This window comes from Ambystoma mexicanum, chromosome 11 (genome assembly GCF_040938575.1).
Source record: "Ambystoma mexicanum isolate Mex_15411 chromosome 11, UKY_AmexF1_1, whole genome shotgun sequence".
NCBI lineage: Eukaryota > Metazoa > Chordata > Amphibia > Caudata > Ambystomatidae > Ambystoma > Ambystoma mexicanum.
The window spans coordinates 1,357,414,251-1,357,437,254 of record NC_090934.1 but is presented as its reverse complement, the minus strand read 5'-3'; the positions used below and the strand labels follow the sequence as shown (position 1 = coordinate 1,357,437,254).

The window sequence follows — 23,004 nt, the reverse complement described above, 5'->3', positions numbered from 1 at the left end:
TGCACCCCCCTCCCCCGCAGGCACATTTCACAGTAAAAGGCTGCCTGCTGCGCCTTGTCCCACAGCGCCAGCTCGGAGAAGCCCTTGAAAGACTCCCCGGATGTGGCGTGGTGAGGGGCTAATGGCACCTCTTCTTATAAAAAGTGCCCGTGGCAGGAGGGCACATATGCACCCGCCGCCGTGGGTACATTTCACAGTAAAAGGCTGCCTGCTGCACCTTCTCCCACAGCGCCAGCTCAATGGAGCCCTTGAAAGACTCCCCCGAGCTGGCGTGTTGGGGGCTAATGGCACCGTGGGGACGTGGCACCACGGGCGGCCGCCCGGTTGCCCCCCCTAAGGCCGGCTCTGCCTTTGACCTAAGGAAAGCATACATCACGCTTCTCTAAGTTCAGTCCTAGAGACTAAAGATTGCCTATCTCCATCCTACACTTCAGGAAGGACCTGAAGACCGCAGCCTCTCTGGAGAACCTCCCCTTTACTTGTATTCCGCCAGGTGCTTCTAAACTCGTTTTTTTGCTTTATAAATCCCACACACTGATACAACCACACCAGGTTTTCAGGATAACCACTGACTAGGTGACTAAATCGCATTAGGATTCAGTGCAGTGAAATGTATTTTGTGCGGATAGCCTGAAAATCTGGCGTGGATTTGGCTTTTAAGGACCAGACTTGGAGGCCTGTGAATACAATCAAGCACAACTAGTCTTTACTAAAAGCAGGAGCACCCCACTTAACAATACTTACCGGCTGACTCCGTCTCTCGGATTCAGAGATCCCCTGTACACGTTTGAAATGAAGCAGGTTGATTTTTGGAGGCCCCCTTAGTGGTAAAGACGCGGGAGTCTTCCATAAGGGCTTTCATTAAAAAAGCGCCTGATAAACAAAGCGTTCCACATATTTTTAATAGGCTGACTGTGTGGAGAAAGAGAGGAACGGCTGGACAATTGTAGGAGGCAGCAGGCCTTGATTGTCCGTTTTTGTCCTTTTTTTACAGCGGTCAGCTACAACAATGCCTCCCTTTATACTATAAGTAACTAAAACTGCCAAGGAAGGGGACCTTGGTGGGCTTGGAAGCTAGCAGACAAAAATATCCTCTGGCCTATTACAGATGTCAACCGTCTAACATGGCCCTTTACAGACTAACCGCCCCAGAGTAGAGAAGACTCTCAGTAGAGAGGCCCCCAAAGGTGTATAGGTCTCGAGGTAGAGATGTCCCAGGCAGTTAGTCTGGAACAAACTGTTTTACAATGATGGTCGGAGCCCACACACCTTTCTTTACTTCTGAAGGTCCTTAAAGGATCACCTTCTCAGTTGGCAGTGATACCAACATCAAGTTTCTTTGCTCTGTGGTCGAAAACGAGAGCGCCCTGACTTGGGGAAAAAAAGAGCGAAAAGAGCTACTTCCTGCCAAGAGGATGTCTATTGGACATACAAAGAACGTCCATCAATTACACGTGCCGTCATTGGCTTGGTTGTGGGCCGCGGGTCTTTCCACCCACATATTCCCAAACTGGATTTTCACGAATGCAGGCTCCTGTTTATTTTATTTTTTTTTGTAACACCATTTACGACCCTGCATACATGGAGTGGTTCCCTCAACGCCCCTCGCACTTTTCCAATCCATTGCCTCCTGCCCCCACATCCCTTGCACATATATATGTATATATATATATATATTTATTTATTTTCCCCCAAAATTTGTTGATGTTGACAATTTCAATTTTTCGGTATTTGCATATTTCGGTAATATGTATCTTAAAATTATAAATTGTTAACATACATGATAGTTAAAAATATTCCACGGCATTGGCTTAGCCATTAATGGCAATATGCTGTCGTGTGCTCTGGCTCGAGTGCTTTCCTGTAGCCACAGTATTGTTTTTTATATGGCGTTAAGAACCCGTTCAACGGGCTATACCGGGGGGTAACATCGCAGGGCCCACATTAAAAGCCCTCACGACTTAACACTTTTAGCACCCGCGGTGTCCCGTTCACGGAAAGAAAATACTATGCCAAGATGGCAGCCACGGATTGGGAAGGTGGGGCTCCGTACATATCCATGGCAACCTTATGGAGCGGAAGCAGCAGCTGCGGTGGTGGCATTCGCTGCTGCCACAGCAATGAGGTAGGTGGGGAAGAGCGGATTGTTAAAAAAGGGAAGGGAAGGGAGAGTCAGGGGGTGAAGGTGGGGCGGAGGAACCGGCCATTAGGCAGTTTGGAAAGTGGGTTATATTGACAGTATCAGCCCATCTTCCTAGCCTCTTGATTGGTTGTCTCCCCCAGAAGGGAGCATGCTAATGGTTAACATAGAATAGCTAATGTACCAGCTGTGGCAGTGCGCAATCCCCGTCAGTCACTGCATCGCCAATGTGCTGTAACCCATTTCTGAAATATCCTACGTACTACTAGTCATTGGCTAGTGATAATTGACTCTTGGCAAGAAAGAAATGGAGTGCTGTGTGTATGTATAGAATTGAGGCGGCAAGTGACTGTGTGGCTGGTTAGTGACTGGAAACTTCATACTTTTACCATGTATCTAATCATTTGCTTCTATGTTCAATCAGTGGGGTAAGGCGGGGCAGGTTCAGTGAAGTGCAAGTCCGGTCATTGCAAATGGATTAGAACCATCAACTAAGTGTGCTTACGTCCACTGTGATGGCTCAGGGCAGTCAGTCACTTCCAAGTGGGGTCAGTGTGGAACCAGAGACACAGAAAGATAAATATTGGCAAAGTCTTGCAGAGTTATTGAAGAATCTTACGTCAATAATCAGTGCTTGTGACCAACAAGCTGGTTCCCCTACATGAGGTATACGTGACTGACTCTCCTACTCAATATGCATAGGACCTACTCAACACCAACAGATTTGTGACGAGCTCTTTCACATAAGAAGCCTTTTATAATGGCACAATCCCACTGAAAAATGCTCTGTGAATCGGGCTCAAAGTATCTAAACCTCCTCTATCAGTCAGTTTATGTGTAACCATTGCTCGTATAGGCAATAAGCGACTGACTCCTCTAATGAATGGTCATCTGACTGACTCCCCTTCTCAGTGAATTCATGGGTGACTCAAATTAAACTGTAGCCTTTTCTGTCAATGCATATATGAGCCACTCTCCCACCCAATCCCCGTGTGATTTAGTCTCCTATAAATTGTATGTGTGACCCACTCCCGTGCCCACTGTATACACGACTGACTAGCCTATAAAACACATGTTTGATCAGCACTCCTATAAATGACTCGACCACCCAGTATAGGTCTGACCAACTCTTCGACCCTATGTAGATATGCAAACTTGCATCAAATACTACCCTATCTCTCGGTTGGGCTATCATATAAAGTGTATACAATTCATGTCAACGACTATCTAAACCAACACTCGTGACTATCTAATCCAATAATGGATTCTGCTGGATTGATCAGAAAATTCATCCTAGTAATTTCCATATATATTAAAAAAGATGACAACTTCACTGGAATGTCATTTCCTTGCAAGGGACAAACCCCATTATTTGCCCTCAAAGATTGGAGTTTACCGAAAGTATCCGCTTTGTATTCTCTCTCTTACTCACCACTGTGAATAGCGCCCTAACGCTCCTTACTTCAGTGCTGCCATACGCGCAGCAACATTCCCCAGTACTCATGCCAGCTCAAAGCATTTCCTCCGCCAACTCTTTCTCTGGTGCAAGAAGGGACTGTACCCAAGTATTACCTCTCGGTCAGCCATGCCTCCTCCACTGTACCTCGTTTAACCATATCTCTGTGCTAAGCTTCAAATCGGCACGCTGCTGCACCAATGCATGGTGGAGCGCTTACGTCACAGCAAAGCCAGTGCAATGAGATTTCTATTCATGTTGCCCTTGGCAACAAACCTAGTGCACGTATCCTATCCATGTGTAGGTTACCCGAACCCTTCCGTGCTGTTAGGTAGTCAAGGAGTTTCCACCGCTGAATCTGTGAGGGCAGACATGTCCGAATCCTCCGAAGGAAGACCACCATCTTCTGCCCACATCTGTGGCATTTCAGTGAGCGTTTGGGAGGATATGTAGGCAACCTCTGAGGAGCTCCTACGTAGTATTGTAAACTGAATCCATGTAAATCCTGTATTCGGTAAAGCCTGTTTAGTCGGTGAAACCTGTTTGGCACGAGGAAAGGCTTTCTCCCAATCTGACTCCGCAAATGTGACATCCAGGTCCTGTTCCCAATTCAACCTAACACGATGCCCCACAAGGCACACAATCAAGGTTGACCGGGGAGGCTCATAAAATAAGCCAGCCCGGCTATCTAGCCAGCGATTGGATCTTCAGGTATGTTAGAAATTACCTGACTGGAATATCAAATTCCTGCCTAATATCACGTTATCTCCCTCACATAGAAGGCCCCATTTGTTGCAGACCTGCTCCCCCTAGCCACAAATCATCCTTCCTTGCAGACACACTACTTTGTATCTCACACTTATTTGGTAGTGTCTGTTTCGGGTCACACGGATTCCCCAGGTGCGTACTCCTGTTTATCTTTCTTCTTGCTTATGACGCAGTAGGAATCAATACAGACAAGTTCCCGCTACGTGATGGGCCTCTTCCAGCACGCTTTCCAGGTGAGTTGATCATGCCCAGCGCTGAACTATCACCGCGGCGGCAGCAGAATCTGCCTGTCGCCCCACACCCATTCCACTCCGGCTTGTCACTGTGCCATATCACTCAAAGTATGGGACTCCCTTCACCACCTCTATCATAGGGTCAGAGCCCAAAATGTGTACTTGCCACTCTCCAATGGCGAATAACAATTGACTCTTGGTGAGTAAGAGATGGTGTGCTCCGTATATGTGAAGAGCTGAGAGAGTAGGTTCCTTTTTAAGTCTGTCTAGTAGCTTGCAACATGACAGTTTTACTCCTGGTAGGGTCATTTCAGGAGCATTAAGCTTGCATGGCATACCAAGTTAGTTTTGCTTAGGTTGTATTCATCTCCATTGAGTGTCAGCCAGTACTGCGAGGGAATGACCACAGCAGAGGGAGTAGCACCATTTTCCCCCAACACTATCCTGCCCATCATCGATATGGAGCTTACGCCAGATCTGTGTATTTTTCCATCCCTGCCATTTTACTGTAGAGATTACACCATAGAATATCTTTCCGCATGGCATATCGGTATCCCCAAGTAGAGAAATCCATTAGGAGATCATTATTACTGAATCCAGGCTTGGGCCACTCTTGTTTTCAGCTACTGGGAAGAGAAGAGATTTGGCACAATGTATTTGCCTGCCTGTTGCTACCTCAAAGTCCATCTGCATCTACATTTCTGGGTATGTTTGCTCCGGATTCCATATATGTACATAATGAAATACTGCCCATATATGGAAAGATGATCTCGTGGGTGCCCACCACCGATTGACCCTTCCCACTGAATTTATCGATAGTTTTGCATGGCATTCGTTCCCTCGCTAATCCAAACACAAGTGTCGACAGTAGGGACCCCTGCCTCAAACCAGGCTGCAATTCCCACTCAGGGCAGTACATGCCCAGAAAGTCGGATTTGTGTCGAGTCATTTAATCCACAAATCAGCGACTGCCCAACCCCAGATCTTTGTAAGGCACAGAATAAACAGTCCCACCTCAAGGAATGAAATGCCCTTTCAGCATCTAGACCTGACACTGCCATTGGCTCCTCCACAAGCCCATTATATTGTGGTGTCGCCTCATTGGTTGGCGTGGACCAGAGCGAGTATTATGCCAGAACCTGCTGCGCTGTAACACTAGTTGGAGTCTTGAAGCTGGTATTAAATGAGGAAGAGGGTCTGTCTGGCACTGCAGAGTCTGATCCTTGTCTGGTTTCGGAGATTCTGCCTCTGTAGCTTGACCCATTGTTGGGGAGTATTGTTCCCTTCAACTGCGCCTCCTGCAATTACTCAGATAAGGTGGGCACAAGTAAATCCACAAAGGCCTTATTCTCTAGCCCAAAATACATGTGCCTGGACCGCTAATCAAATGTATATAAAACCAACTCCCCTACCTGTATATATAGCCCCATTTCCTAGAAAATGTGAGCAGGACAAGCTCTCCGGATTAATGCGACAAAGGCCCTCACTCTCTCCTACTCAATCAATGCATTTTCAAATACCCAGTTCACCCTTGCACGGGACACCATTTCACACAGATTATAAATGTGACTGACTCTCCTACTGAATGTGCATGTGAATGACTTTATGGTTGCGAGAGCAATTCTTACATGGAGCTATTCGTCAAACAAAATACGGGCAACTCGCAGTCTATGTAATGTGCCTGTGATCCAGTCATCGACCGATATGCACAACTGACTCTCATTACCATGTCCTGATGAAGGGCTATCAAACCCAAATCACGTGTCATCATCTCGGATCCCTCGCACGCGTGCCGTTGGCCCTCCCTACTACTCAATGAACATGTGGTCAACTCTTCATTTAATTATTTGTAGATGTCAGACCATTATTTTCTACTTATACAGGACAGGTTATGCCCACAAAGGGGCACCCTGGTGCTTGCCATGTTTCTAAAGCCTTAGTCCAGTGAGGGTGAAAGAAAATAAATTCAACTTACTAACACAAGAGGAAGGTTTTCAGTTGTTTTCGATACACCAGTGATTTTCTTCCTCCCAAAGGAATTTAGGTAATGAATTCCGAAGGGCGGCCTTCATTGGCTTGGCGGGATACAGTGCCAACCAGCCAAAACGCACAACTTTTTGTTTAAAAGGAAACTCCCCCCTGGGATCTTCCACAGATCTTGTTATTTGACTAACTCAAATTTTTGTCCGGCAGCTTTCGAGACCACATAGATCTCTTCCTTGGGAAGATCAACACTCTCCCCTAATAAATGTACATCCCTGTTGCCAAAATATACCAGCGTCCACAGCGCTAAACATGCGTAAGAGCACAGCTTATCCTTGTTATGGAAAGCCGCTGAAAGGGAAAGCATGTCACAAAGGGGAGCTCCCCAGTCGCAGACAGAGGAGACCATGAGGGAGGCCAAGCAGATGAAATGGGATTAAGCAGGCTTTTCCCTCTGTCCGCTAATCCGCGCCCTTCCACTTTCATCAAAGGCGATGCTAAATAAATGGCGCTCAGTATAAAAGGCAAACGCTGTCACAGGGAAATGCCAATATCAAAGAGTTTTGTTCACTTAACAAAATTAGTAAAGAGAATACGCTTCCCAGGCAATGTGTCCATAACCCACAAGCGTCAACAAGTACCAAAGTACCATGAGAAATGTGTCTGTAATCAATTTTGGGAACTGTGCTCATCTGAGACTATTTCTCTGTCTATGAAAGGGTATAAATAAAAGGTATTTAGTTGCAGATTCCCATTATCTCAAATATGGGAAGTTACAAACTGCACAAATGTAATGAATGAAATAAGTTTACTCATGGTCTAAAGTGGTATATATACACGAATTCTAAATCTGTCCCCCAAAGATGCCCAGCGTATGGCGTGCTGCATATATAGCCGGACAGTGCTTAAGAGCATCAATGTCTTTTAAAACAAATTACAAAAAATAAATAAGGAAAATCATTTGTTGCCCGATTGAGCTAGAATTGAATCGAAAACATCCGGTGATCTGATAGAGTCAAGTTTGTAGCAAAAAATTTGTAATCCCTTATCTAGATAAATATATTTTACGGTTAATGTACACTTTGGTTGAAATAGGGGTAACCACAATCATGAAACGTATTGCGTTTAAATCACTCTGTGTCGTTCACCTTTATGGATAAGGTGCGGTGTGGAGTATCTGTAGGCTAAATTTCAGCTTCATGTTCCTGCCTCCACTCGCAAGATGGCTGCCTTCTTGTTATCCCACGATACAAGTTGGCTAGAACCAGGGGCCGTGCTTTTTTTTTTGGCGGATGCCACTAAATTGTGGAATGCTTTTCAACAAGCAGTTAGAGACACAGAAAACCATCGTCTTCAGGCGCTTCCTAAAAACTCTTTTATTTTAGTTGTTGGGTGGTTTAGTCAGTTTCTATTGGTTTCCAGCGCCAAGATACCTTTGGTGAACGACAGAGAGCGCCTTAAAAATGTGCCAACATAATATAACATAACATGAAAGCCCTAGCGGAATACAAATGTTAAGGTGGAACGCTTCTCACTGATGCTGGGGCGCACGAACCGTTGCGGTAACCTAAGGGACATTATTCCGCAGTTTACAATGAAATCACAGTGAGGGACTGTGCACCCTATGCACTTAGGTTGGACTTGTGTGCAGGGCATCGGCAATTACACAGCGCTTGATGGGACACGGATGCTACTGTTGTGGTGGCGGACTGCAGCCATTCAAACATCATGAAAGAGACGTGAATTCATTTGAAAGCCTCTCTCTTGTGTTACTTTGCACAACTGTTGTTTCGAAATGCCTGACTGACAATCTGGAGAGCTAAGCAAGAGGCATGCCTTTCCACTTTTTTTCTGTTTTTTCCCAAACAAATCCTGAAAGGACACAGTGAATTCCGTCTGTATTTCTGTGTACACTTCACTAAAAGCAGAAAGCAGGGTTCCTTGCCCAAAATCAAGATGATGAAATACAATGCATACACTTCTTTCTTCAATTCAGTAAATAGTTAATATATACTGTGAAAAAGCGTTTATCAGACACTTTTACTCCCTAAAAATAGGCAAATACTCCTAAAAAAGAAACATAGGGAGTAAAAATACTCCCAACAAAAAATGGGAAACAGGCACATATGACCTTGTGCCCCTGCTTTCACTCACACAGCTCCAGGGATATGTTTGGGCCAGCACTACACATAGTACCAGAGGAAGAAATTGCTATTATTACTGACTGATAAGAAGTAGTAAACATGTATATTTTAATGTGTATGAATAACTAGGTGCAAAGAAATATTTATTACAAAAAACATTTGCGTTTCCCGGTTAAAACATATTTTTACCCGCTTACAAAATACTCCCATTGGGAACTGGCTTTTCATTTTTACTCCCTAAAAAATCATTTTACTCCCAACTTTAATAAATAGGGAGTAAAATACTCCCACTTCAAAATCTTATCTGGAGCATTGGCGGTTTGTATTTCTCTTTCATTTTATCTGACAGGAGCGAGTACTAAGGGGGGCATAATAACTTATCACCAATTTAGAACCTTCCATAACAGCCAAGGGAGCCACTTGGTCAAACCTAAAAACAGTCTGTTTTATTTTGGAAGCCCACTGATATTTTTTACTATGTTGGGCACGTAACAAAGAACGGCAGCAAACATATTTATTTGTATGTTACACAGCAGATATTGTACAAAAAGCTGTCTGATTCACGTTTGCCTTGGAGGACACCGGATTGGGATCACACGCCATCATTAGAGCACGTTTATAGCAAAGGTGCAAATGTTGGTGTGAACCATGGCACATGTATGTTCTCACACTTAGAACTTGTGCTTAATTATAAACTCAAGTCCTATGTCTCCACACTGCTTGATGTGTCTTGACCGATGCTGTGCGGAGAGAGACAGAGCAGGAGGGGGGGTGAGGGGGAGACAGAGAGGAGAGAGCGTGTGCAGACTCGAGATCACTCGCAACTCACATGATGTTTCAGAGGAGACTGCTGCAGGCCCAGGAAGTGAGCAGCGGGCTGGGGGGGGTCAGCTGAGCGCTCACAGGGTATCACCACGCTGGGCAGCGTATGTCCCCCGTGCATCAGATGCACCAGATTACAGAAACGTTGCACTAGTGCCAGTGCAAAGTTTGCACGGTATTAGCACTAGGGCAAAGTGTGCCCTATTTTTAAACACACTGGGACACATTAAAAACCATTGCACCTCGACAAGTGCAGTTTGGCATATTAAAAGCACCATAGCTAAAATTGCCATAGTGCTAAAAATATACATTTGTGAAGCATTTTTGCATTAGGGCAAAGTTTACCCCATTCCGTATTAGCACTACGGCAAACTCTGTCCTGGTGCACAAATGTTGTGAAAATGCAGTTTCTGTAATCTGGCCCCAGTTCAATTACCACTGAAGTTAGCACCTGGTGCAGTGGCTGTGTCATTCTCCCCAGTATTGGAATTTATAGTAGTCACTATTTCGAGTGTAATAAGGTCAGATATGAACATAATGTTATGTTTGGCAGATCCGTCAGCTGCACAACTCTCGCCTGTAGAACCCTGTGGGGACATGCAATGGGAAGCCCCTGCTTGTTGGGACACACATGCTGTCTCCTTGCCTCTCCCACAGCAATGAAAGGAGATCCTGGCCTCCTGATCTCAACTCACCATGAGTCCCGAGACGGCTTCATTATAAGGTAGTAGCAGCAGAGCCCGTACCATTTCACGCAGGACAGGCAGGGCCACGGCTGGCTATGCCGGTACTCTCTCAAGGTAAATAAAATGGACGGGTCTTCCTTACTCCCACTGGCCCGCGTAATACCACGCAATGATCCCTCCTCATTGGTGGCTGCTCTGAAACGCGATGCATAGAAGTGACCACTTTCTACAACCTTTTTATTACAGAGTCTCTCTTTCTTAAAAAAAGTCGCTCAATCGTGATTGATTTCATATGGGAGGTAGAACTACGCCCCCTATTTCAGACATAAAAACTCTAAATTCTTTCAAATGTCTACTACTAAAAGCCATTATGCATTTAATGAAGTTCCGCGGCAGATCTTCTTGCAGCCCGCTTGTCGCTTCAGTTTAAATCTCATGCGAGTGAGTGCAACCCCTTGCGGGCAGCCGATTTACTTACAAATAGACAACACATGAGCCACAAATAGTAGTTTCCTGGCAATGTCAGCCTTGCCCAAAGTACCTGCCTTGGCACCAGCCAAGTATCTAATCTCATTGAATGAAGACACAGTGGATTCGAAAAGAACACGTGATGTCCTTCTCGGTACTCTGAAGCGGAAACTCTGATCTCAATGCACATAGAGTTGGTGAGAGTTCCAAAGGAATCAGGGTGTGGTCTACTCGTGTCTCCTGAAGGGGATACTCTGAACTCAATGCTTGAACAGGCCGTAAGAGTTGCTAAGGAATCTGGGTCTGGCCTACCCTTGTCTCCTGAAGGGGATACTCTGATCTCAATGCATGAACAGATCGTAAGAGTTGTAAAAAAATCAGGATGTGGTCTACTTGTGTCTCCTGAAGGGGATACTCCGATCTTAATGTAGGAACAGATCATAAGAGTTGCAAAGGAATTGGGGTGTGCTCTACTCGTGTCTCCTGAAGGGGATACTCTGATTTTAATGCATGAACAGATCGTAAGAGTTGCAAAGGAATCGGGGTGTGGCCTAACTGTGTCTCCTGAAGGGGATACTCTGATCTCAATGCATTAACAGATCGTAAGAGTTGTAAAGGAATCAGGATGTGGTCTACTTGTGTCTCCTGAAGGGGATACTCTGATCTCAACGCATGAGCAGATCATAAGAGTTGCAAAGGAATCGGGATGTGCCCTACTTGTGTCTCCTGAAGGGGATACTCTGATTTTAATGCATGAACAGATCATAGGAGTTGCAAAGGAAACGGGATGTGCTCTACTCGTGTCTCTTGAAGGGGATACTCTGATCTCAATGCATGAACAGATCATAGGAGTTGCAAAGGAATTGTGAGTGTGGTGTACTTGTGTCTCCTGAAAGGGATACTCTGATTTCAATGCCTGAACAGACCAAAGTGAGTCTGCTTACCTAAGTCAGAGGTCTGCAACCTGCACCTCATCAGATGTTTTGGACTATACGTCCCATGATCCCTCACCATTGACTATGGTGACCTGTGGTTATGGGAGTTGCAGTCCAAAATATATGGATAGGTAAAGATTGCACACCCCCCCTCTCCAGAGATAAGTGCATTGCAGGCTGGCTGAGTGTGATGAAATTGTACAAAGAAGTGCTACTGTGTGAGAAAAAACAGAATGGTGTGTTGGTAATTGTACATAGTCATCACCACACGTGCTGCAGAGAGCAACACAAAATGCACTGGGAAACTAAGAAAAGACCGGAAGAACAACAGGAAAAGGACAAAAATCCAACCTTGAGGTTACCAATGCCTGTACAAGCGACCTAACATTGATAAGAATGGAATAATAGAAGTCAATGTTTATAGCAAGAAAAACATTAGGGCTAACTTCGAGATATGGAGGCGGAAATCTAAAGATCAATTCAAAGGAAAATCAAGAGAGTGGACGGATGGAAAACAGTACTGGTGACATCCCTAGAGAAGATAAAGGAAACAAAGTTGTAGAAGGGAACATGGAAAGAAAGAAGATGAGCACAACCAAAAAATCAGTTTTAAGATGGATTATCTTAAAAAAATTAGCAAATAGCCAATACTCCAGGGCACCTGGACTGGACAATCACACAGGTGATTGACGTTGGCCAAGGACGCGATCTTTAGAGTGAACTGGGTTTTATCAATGCATTGTATACGCTGACGCCTGAGCTCTCCATCAAGATAAATAACACGGGAAGTGGTATAGAACCCTGAGGTGTCCCCACACAGCACATGAAGCACTCTTGGCCTAGGAGACCACATCTGAACGAACTGCGAGCTATAACAAGTTAGGAAGGATGAAACCCACTTCAGGATGCCGCTTCACGCTGCCCACAATGGTAGAAAAGATATTCGAGATCGACGCCTGGTCAACCACGTCAAAAGCCGCTGAGAGGTCAAGGAGCATGAGCAAATAAATCCTATAGGCCTGACATCATTGACTACCTAAGTAGCAGCTTACACCGTGCCATGGTCAGAACGAAGGCCAGACTAATTGACCCTCAGTAAAAAATGACTGGAAATTTCCAATACAAGTTGTGACACGACCTTTCTTTCAAAGCGTTTCCCTTACGAAACCAATGCTTTGATTGGCCCTAAACTGGAAAAACCAGCTGGACCAAGATTACATTTTTACAACAAAGTGCCTACCGGGCCAACTATGTAAATGGATGGAAAGGTCCCTTGGGCCAGAAGAACTTTTTTGAGGATCCCAAGAAGGGACAACGGAATTGAACAGATCCTTCATATTAGGAGCGTGTAAAGGTTGGCGCCTGCAGCAGCATAACACTGAATAGCTACACAGTGCCCTGGGCCAGGGAATACCACTCACACACTAGAACATGGCCACGGTGGGCCCTACGGCCTGGCGTGCATTCGGGAATCAGGCAGCTTCTGGCAACTTCCATGATGGCCGCCGTGCAAAGCAGGGCACGTATAGGCACTGTGGCCGCTCTTCTGGGGTCGGAAACTGTGCACTGGACACAGAAAGGACCAACTTTTCACCGGCTGGCATTGCGGAACACTAGGCTGACATTCCCGGACTAGGGAAGAAGGTTGATTCCCACCGCTGCTGGAAAAGAAAATTCTCCTTGAAAAGGAAACAATAACGCAGAGAGAAAAATGGCAACTGCATGGAATACACATTTTTAAGCAGCTTTTACCTTAGCAGGGCCATCACAGTACAACGCCACCTTGTCTGACATGTGTGTTCCCTATACGACAGCCAGTGCCATGTTCCTAACTCATTGCAAGGGTACAACATGCGCCTTAAAATCACAATAGAAAAGAAAATAGGACTCTGTTCATTTTCACCACTGACAAAAAAAGGAAATTCTGGGAGGCCACTGCTGCTGGCATGGAAAGCTAGCTTTGTGTAATACTTTGATTTCAACATTTTAGGCGGGAGATGCAACACATCCATTGGTGGTTTCGTCCTGTTACCTACATCTGCTGTTTAATATGCAACAGGCGCTTAACATACCCGCGCGCACCTTCCCTGCAGCTCTGCAAGGGCTGCAACTGTCGGCGCCCTCCAATAAGTAACGATGGCCCAAGCAGTGTGGGCCTGGGAAATAAAACCGTCTCGGGCGCTGAATGCAAGTTGCTCATATTCACATGAATCAGCCATTTGAACAGTGCCTGCTAACATAGGTGTTTGGGAACATGTGTGTGAATTTCTGTATTTTCAAGGCAACTGGGACATTAGCATCAATTGCACAGAGAACTAAGAGAATGTACAGGCCTAGATTACTGTTTGGTTCAGTTTCCAGGCCGCATCAGTTCTCAACCCAAGTAAATCATCTCATTGTGTTGAGGCACTTACTGCAGAGCTCTTCTCAACGTGCAGATTGGCACTGCGTTATATCGTAGAAGTTTGTGGATTGGGTCCGGTTGGCACCACAAGGGAGGGTCCTCCAGTGTCCCACGTTGTGGGTTTTCCCACCTTTGTGGAGGTGTGATGATATCTCGGCGGACTGTGACGCCCATTGAAGTGTTTGGTTTCTCATTGGCGAGAAATTAGTATACTGGTCATTTACAGACGTGCATTGAAGGTTCACCATTTTAAAGCTTTGTTTGCCTGAAACTACCCATTCAACACGGTGTTGAAGAGAATAGTGGATGTTTTAAAGTTTCCCCTGAAGAATGTTCACCCGAAAGGGGCATTGAAGAACAGAAACATGTTGGGATTATATGTTTTTTATTGACACATTTAGGATATTTTTGTATTTTGTTATGTGATTTAATGTGTGTTTAATTTGAAGCCTAGCTTTTTAGATTCTGTAGGTTTTAGTGTTAGTATTTACACTGTGTTAGGTGAGGGTAGTGTTTTATGTTTTAATTTAAATATTTTGAATAAACAAGAATGTTTTTTGAAAATTGGAATGTTGCACGCAGTCTATGTTGTCAAGACTTGTAGTGCCTGGAAAATCTATCAGAGTTTTCTAATTGAGGGGGGAGAGAGAGGGGTGTGAGTAGAGAAAGTCTACCATCTTATCCTTTTTTATATGATATACTAGATTACTGTTACACATTGGCCTGTTGGGCTGGCTCTTCTGGCCTTGTGGTCGAGTCGGAACCTGGGTCGAAGGATCCCCCCCACCCTGGGCCCCTACCCCCCATTGTAGGCTGCTGTAGCAAAGTGCAAGTGAATCGCGCTCAGCTTCCTAGAGAAGGGCCTGCGTGCCCGCTTCCCTGGGAGACTTCTGTGAAGCAGCCGTAACTCCTGGGGAATCCCGTTTTCAGAACCTCCAGGCTTACTATCCCCTCGCCCCGAGACCCCCAAGCTATCTGCCATCTTTCTGGAATCTTCCGCCACCTCGCTGTAGGTCTTCACAGGTTGGCAACCTAGAAGTAATCTCACTCAAAAGGTAAGAGTAGGTTGGCATGTCGCTTGGGCCTTCGACACCTTAGGCGTGTGCTCCATTGGACAACAAGTGGGAATTACACACGCAGCATCGTACCTGCTAGACTCAGGAGTCTTCAACCTGTGGATGGCAGAGCTTTTGGACTACAACTCCCATGACCCCTCGTCATTAACTATTCAAGAGATGGCAGTAATAATTGGAGCATCCCTCTGCGTTATACGCTCATGGATCAGTGTACATCATGAACGTGTACCAACAACTTCAACAACAGAAAATAGTAGCTCTGCCGCCGGGGATGAACATACATGGCTGTTGGCTACTTCAAATTAAGCTCGGGGTTTAAATCTTTCTCTTCCGGTGGCTCAAAAGGTGGCCTGCAACAATAAGGCAGACACACTCCTGAAAGAAATTCCCTAAAACTGGCTTTATACCGAGGCATTTGAAAGGGTGGCATGCTGCAGCATACGGGGGTGTACCACAAATGTCTAACCACGTAATGCAACATACAGGAGTGTACTACAGATGACTAACCACGTACTGCAGCATACAGGAGTGTACTAAACATGTGTAACTACATACTGCAGTATACAGGAGTGCACTACAAATGTCTAACCCCACAATGCAGCATAGAAGAGCGTACTAAAGATGTCTAACCATGTACTGCAGCATACAGGAGTGTACTAAACATGTGTAACCACATACTGCAGCATACAGGAATGTACTAAAGATGTCTAACTACATACTGCAGCACACAGGAGTGCACTACAAATGCCTAACCCCGCAATGCAGCATAGAAGAGTGTACTAAAGATGACTAACCACGTACTGCAGCATTCATGGGTGTACTACAAACATCTAACCACCTAGTGCAGCATACAGGAGTGTACTAAAAGGTCTTACCACATACGGCAACATACAGGAGTGTACTAAAGATGTCTAACCATGTACTGAAGCATACAGGAGTGTACTAAAGATGTCTAACCACGTACTGCAGCATACAGGAGTGTACTAAACATGTGTAACCACATACTGCAGCATACAGGAGTGTACTAAAGATGTCTAACCACTTACAGCAGCATACAGGAGTGTACTAAAGATGTCTAACTACATACTGCAGCAAACAGGAGTGCACTACAAATGTCTAACGCCACAATGCAGCATACAAGAGTGTACTAAACATGTCTAACCACGTACTGCAGCATACAGGGGTGTACTAAACATGTGTAACCACATACTGCAGCATACAGGAGTGTACTAAAGATGTCTAACCCCGCAATACAGCATACAAGAATGTACTACAAACATCTACCCACTTAGTGCAGCATACAGGAGTGTAATAAAAAACGTCTTACCACATACGGCAACAAACAGGAGTGCACTAAAGATGTCTAACCACGTACTGCAGCATAAAGGGGTGTACTAAAGATGTCTAACCATGTACTGAAGCATACAGGAGTGTACTAAAGATGTCTAACCACGTACTGCAGCATACAGGAGTGTAATACAGATGTCTAACCACGTACTGCAGCATTCAAGGGTGTACTACAAACATCTAACCACCTAGTGCAGCATTCAGGAGTTTACTAAAAGATCTTACCACATACGGCAACATACAGGAGTGTACTAAAGATGTCTAACCATGTACTGAAGCATACAGGAGTGTACTAAAGATGTCTAACCACGTACTGCAGCATACAGGAGTGTACTAAACATGTGTAACTACGTACTGCAGCATACAGGAGTGTACTAAAGATGTCTAACCATGTACTGAAGCATACAGGACTGTACTAAAGATGTCTAACCACGTACTGCAGCATACAGGAGTGTACTATAGATGTCTAACCACGTACTGCAGCATTCAAGGGTGTACTACAAACATCTAACCACCTAGTGCAGCATACAGGAGTGTACTAAAAGGTCTTACCACATACAGGACTGTACTAAAGATGTCTAACCATGTACTGAAGCATACAGGGGGATTTTAACTTAGGCCTCCACGACCCCAAGGACACTGCTGCTTCGTCTATTGACAACATCCTCACTAATGCTGGATTCACTCAGTTCCTAAACCAACCCACCCACAACAAGGGCAGAACCCTTGACTGGCTAGCCGCCCTCAACTGTCCCATCAACATCACCTCTAACCAACAGTGTGCCTGGACAGACCACAACTTAATTACATTCAATATTGAGTCCAAACCTATCAGCCTCCCTCACAACATTGCCCCAGCTATGGCCACCCGTAACAAACGCAACATTACCTGCGATAGACTCCTCCCCCTCCTCCTTCCAGCTCTCAATGACCGGGATCCCTCATGCTCTGACCCTACGGCCTTGGTCGACACATTCAACCAGGCCATGCTTATAGCCTTAGACACCATCGCACCCTCGAAACTGAGAAAATCTAAACCTCGAGCCCACCTAAACTCTTGGTTTACACCCCATCTCAGAGCCCTGCGCAAAGAAAAACGAATTGCAGAATCCCACTGGAGAAGCAATCACTCGCCAGCTAACAAATCACGCGTACTCCTGGCCACCCTTAACTACAAGGAAGCTATATTCCAGGCAAAGAAAGACACATACAACAAACGTATCGAACAAGCCAAATCTAACACCAAAGAATTGTTTAAAATCCTAAAAGAACTTGAAACTCCTGCTACTCCACCTGACACTTGTACCAAAGATAGCACCTGGTGCTCCAAAATCCAAGAAGCTCTCCTAGGTAAGATTGCCACTCTCCAAATTAAAATCAACAACAAACAATCTAGCCTTCAATCCAACCCTCTACAGATCCCTATACCTACCATAAACCTCTCTAGCACAGATTCTCTGACTCCTTTTAGCTTCTCTCCACTCTCCATTCTCGAAGTGGAAAAGATCATCTCTAGCCTTAAACCTTCCAATTGTCAGGGTGACCTTTGTCCTGCACCTATTATTAAGGAAGCAGCTCACGACCTAGCACCATTCATCACTACGCTCATCAACTCTTCCTTCAGCTCTGGGATTGTACCGGACAATCTTAAGGATGCGTGGGTCATCCCGCTTCTGAAAAAACCTACCCTGGATCCCAGCATACCCACTAACTACAGACCAATTACCACTGTACCTTTTTTACTAAAAATCCTTGACCGCGCGGCCTACCTACAAATTCAGGAATACCTTGAATCAAATAAACTTCTGGGACTGCACTGAGACCGCCCTTATCGATTTAAAAACGCAGATCGAAGAGCTCAAAGACAAAGGCAAACTGGCGTTATTACTTCTCCTGGACCTCTCTGCTGCTTTTGATCTTGTCAATCACAAAATTCTCTGCCATCACCTCAAATCAGCCGCACATTTCTCAGAAAATGCCTCTACTTGGATCAGATCCTTCCTGGATAATAGATCTATGCGCATGTTTTCCCCACTTGCGGCCGCACCACCCGCTCCGGTCTCTTGTGGTGTGCCTCAAGGGTCTTGTGTCTCGCCCACGTTATATAACGTATTTACCAAACCCCTTTTCGATATTTTGGACCATTTGGGCGTCACGTATACTAATTACGCTGACGACACACAGATACTAATCCCCATCACAGGAGACTACACAACTGACTCCCGCGCCATCAACGCCATCTACCAGGTCATCCAAGCGTGGATGGCCCAACACGGCCTCTGCCTAAATGATGAAAAGACAGAGCTCCTCATTCTTGGTTCACCACAAAAACTCACTAAACTCGACCCTGCTTTCAAGTCTTTCACCATTGATGGGAACACCATCCCTATTGCCAAGGACACGAAAACCTTAGGGATTTACATCGACTCAACCCTATCCTTGACTAGACAGTCCAACGCAGTCTCATCTGCAGCAGCGTATACTTGCAAGCTCATCACCGCCTGTCGCCCGTTCCTAACCACTGCCAACTGCGTAACCTTGGCCAGGACCCTCGTACTATCCAAGGTTGACTACTGTAATGCCCTCTACCTAGGTACTAATCTCCGCAACTTAAACAAGCTACAAATTGTCCAAAACAATGCGATCAGAGCGGCCCTTAACATTCCTAGGCGCCAGCATATATCTGACACCAGGCGCAACCTGCACTGGCTCTCTATCCCACATCGCATCTCCTTGAAGTCCCTGGCTCTCACACACAAATGCCTCCACAACCAAGCCCCTCGTTACCTGGCAAACAGATTCTCTTTCCACAATTCCACCAGACCTCGCAGAGCGGCCCAAGCCAACTGCCTTGTCATCCCGCGTTTTAATCTCCAAAGATCAGGTGGAACCAGCTTCCCCATCCTGGCAGCCAAACTTTGGAACTCACTCCCCAATGACCTTAGAGCAGAACCTTCCTTCCTGAAATTCAAACACCTCACCAAAGCTTGGCTATCCTCCCAAGACAGCTAACACCAGCTTACTGCCCTACTTGCACTTTGACCTACTCTGCATCCATTATTAACTATCCTGTATATCACTGCCTTATCTATATGCGCTTGAATGTATACTTTGTAAATTTTGTAAATCTTCTTGTAATACTCTTGTAATACTCTGTCACATGCCTGTCATGCCTTCATCTTGTTGTAACTAAGTTAAGCGCCCGGTTGCCCCTGGGCCTGGTGCGCTATAGAAATAAATAAAATACAAAATACAAATACAGGAGTGTACTAAAGATGTCTAACCACGTGTTGCAGCATACAGGGGTGTACTACAGATCTCTAACCACGTGTTGCAGCATACAGGGGTGTACTAAAGATGTCTAACCACGTACTGCAGCATACAGGAGTGTACTACAGATCTCTAACCACGTGTTGCAGCATACAGGGGTGTACTAAAGATGTCTAACCATGTACTGAAGCATACAGGAGTGTACTCAAGATGTCTAACCACGTACTGCAGCATAAAGGGGTGTACTAAAGATGCCTACCCCCGTACTGCAGCATACAGGAGTGTACTAAACATGTGTAACTACGTACTGCAACATACAGAAGTGTACTAAAGATGTCTAACCACGTACTGTAGCATAAAGGTGTGTACTAAAGATGTCTAACCACGTACTACAGAATACAGGTGTGTACTAAACATGTGTTACTACATACTGCAGCATACAGGAGTGCACTACAAATGTCTAACCCTGAAATGCCGCATACAAGAGTGTACTAAAGATGTCTAACCATGTTCTGCAGTATACAGGGGTGTACTAAACATGTGTAACCACATACAGGAGTGTACTAAAGATGTCTAACCCCGCAATGCAGCATGCAAGAGTGTACTACAAACATCTAACCACCTAGTGCAACATACAGGAGTGTACTAAACATGTCTAACCATGTACTGCAGCATACAGGAGTGTACTAAAGATGTCTAACCACGTTCTGCAGCATACAGGGGTGTACTAAACATGTGTAACCACATACTGCAGCATACAGGAGTGTACTAAACATGTATAACCATGTACTGAAGCATACAGGAGTGTACTAAAGATGTCTAACCACGTACTGCAGCATTCAAGAGTGTACTACAAACATTTAACCACCTAGCGCAGCATAGAGGAGTGTACTAAAACGACTAACCACGTACTGCAGCGTACAGGGGTGCACTACAAATGTCTAACCGTGCACTGCAGCGTATAAGAGTGTACTACAAACGTCTAACCATATACTGCAGCATACAGGAGTGTACTACAAACATCTAACCCTTAAGAACTGCAGCATGCGGGGGTGTATTACAAATGTCTAACCTTGCAGCATACAGGGCAGCGTATGGGAGTGTACAACACATGTCTAACCACATACTTCAACATACAGGAGTGTACTAAACATGTCTAACTGCCCACTGTGGTATGCAGGAGTATACGACAAATGTCTAACCGCGCACTGCAGCATACAGAAGTGTACTAAGAATCTCTAACAGCACACACTAGCATACGAGAGTGTACTACAAAGGTCTAACCACGCACTGCCGCATACAGCGGTGTACTACACGCACCTAAGCACATATTGAAGAATAGAGGAGTATACTAAAAATCTCTAATGCAGTATACAGGAGTGTACTGAAAAGGTCTAACCGTGTACTGCAGCATAAAGGGGTGTACTACACATGTCTAGCCACGTGGTACATCCCATTTACCTTGTTGAGTTAAAATGATGTTGTCAGTTTCCAGATCAGTATTGATTGGATGCTATCGCGCGCAGTAACATGCGGTTATTTACCAGCATGGGGCAGGCCTAGAGCCCGCCAGTAAGAATCTTTCTGCACACACTCACCGAATCTTAAAAACTCGCCTGGTAACTTGAGAAAGGCCGAAGACAGCCTGCACATCCCCTGTCTAACGACGTGGCCCTGTAACGTGTGTCCAATATCACTCAAAGCCCATGACTTTCGAGAGAGAGAGAGAGAGAGAGAGAGAGAGAGAGAGACTGCAAACACCCTTACAGATTGGTTAAGCGTGCACTTGCTCCCTGCCTTCCAAAAGCAAACAGCCTGTGTGCAAAACCCTGATCCCAAATGGCACCGTTTAGTAGCCTAGTGATGTTTCTTATTCTTGGCCCAAGCTTGGAATTCAAATCTTCTTTTCCTGCTGTACGCGAGTTACATTCTGGAGGAAGCATGCAGAGGAAAAAGACACTAAACATGCAGAGTTAGTCTAGCTCCTACCTTGGGGCCAGCGGAAGCCTCTGCACAGGCGCTGACGTGTTTGCTGCGCGCCGGGCGGGCGCCTTTACGCATACACGGCCGGGTGCATGGTGCCTCTCTGGCCTCTGCCCGGGTCGCCTGCTGGTACCTGCAGAGTCTGTGGACGCTGGAGAGAATCCTGCCGCGGATGGGGCCCCGACACTTTAAGAAGAGAGCCTCATATGAGAAGCATGTGAGCAGCTTCCTTGCCGCAGCCAATCAGCGTCGACGCTGCAGGCAACCTCATGACTCCCCTTTGAAGGTAATCCGGCAGAGTCCCATGACCCGTCTCCCTACCCGGAGGGTATTTTCATCTCATGGTGGAACAAGGCACGACAAATCTGCTGCAACAGCGGCCTCGTGAATCCCCGGCTTGTTAAACCCCCTTTGGACACCCCTCGTGGGCCCACGCCCCCACCTTCAGAAAAGTGACCGGTTGCTCTGAGAAGGCGTGTGTGTCGGGCAGGTTGGCCCCAGACAGAGCTGAAACTTTTAATTTGAAGTGTCTCCCCTTTCTGCTAAAATGTCAACTTCATTTGCATAATTGAAACAATTGGGCCTAATAGTTTATTCAGCGGCCCTCATTAAACCCCCATTCTTTAAAAAAAAGAAGAAAAAAAAAAGAGGAGAAAGGTCACGCAGGCTTAATGGCCTCTAATCCTCTTCAGAACAATGTTCAAGTTTGGACGAGATGTCCGCCTCAAACAGCCAAAAGGCTAAACTATCTGAGCCCTGGGGGTGGACAACTTTTTGCACAGATTTTTCTCATTTTCATATAGTGCACTTCAAAAAAACTTTGCTTGATCATGTTTTCCTCAGCTTAGTCATATCCCGTTAAACAACACCCTCTTGTGCCTATCCTGGGAACTTGTCAAGGCTACAATACCTTTCTGAATATTTGATCACGTGACAGCCATAACACAGGAAGACCCGCAGACACTCCTAATGTGGTCAAAGTTACTTCCCATACAGCAAAGCTGCTCTGCAAATAATACAAGAGCTGCTGTTCGCACTCTCTACAAAGATTGTATCTTTTGGTCCTGGATCCTGACCCCTTAACAACGTCTGCTGTCCTCCACAGGTCCTAAATACCACTCCCTGCTTGTTCAGACTCACCAACAATTCTGGATAAACATACACCCACAGTCTCCACTCTACAGGCACAGCAAAGATCGGCAGCACCAATGCATAAATCAGAGCCCGCACAAATTATTGACCTATATTGCAAACCCAAGGCTGACACCAGTCCTTTGTGGTCGTTAGGG

At 45.6% G+C, this 23,004-nt stretch overlaps 1 protein-coding gene across 2 annotated transcripts in view; it reads right to left on the bottom strand.

Moving 5' to 3' along the window:
- TRPM1 (transient receptor potential cation channel subfamily M member 1) overlaps positions 1–23,004 on the bottom strand; it is a 594,536-nt gene that overhangs the window by 266,000 nt on the left and 305,532 nt on the right. The window contains exon 1 of one of the 2 annotated variants that reach the window (XM_069624913.1): positions 21,722–22,135. The exons of the other annotated variant lie outside the window; for it this stretch is intronic. Within the exon in view, the coding sequence (XP_069481014.1) occupies positions 21,722–21,793 (72 nt within the window). The 5' untranslated portion in view covers positions 21,794–22,135. Of the gene's footprint in view, positions 1–21,721; positions 22,136–23,004 lie in introns of those variants that run through there. 2 annotated transcript variants of the gene reach the window in all.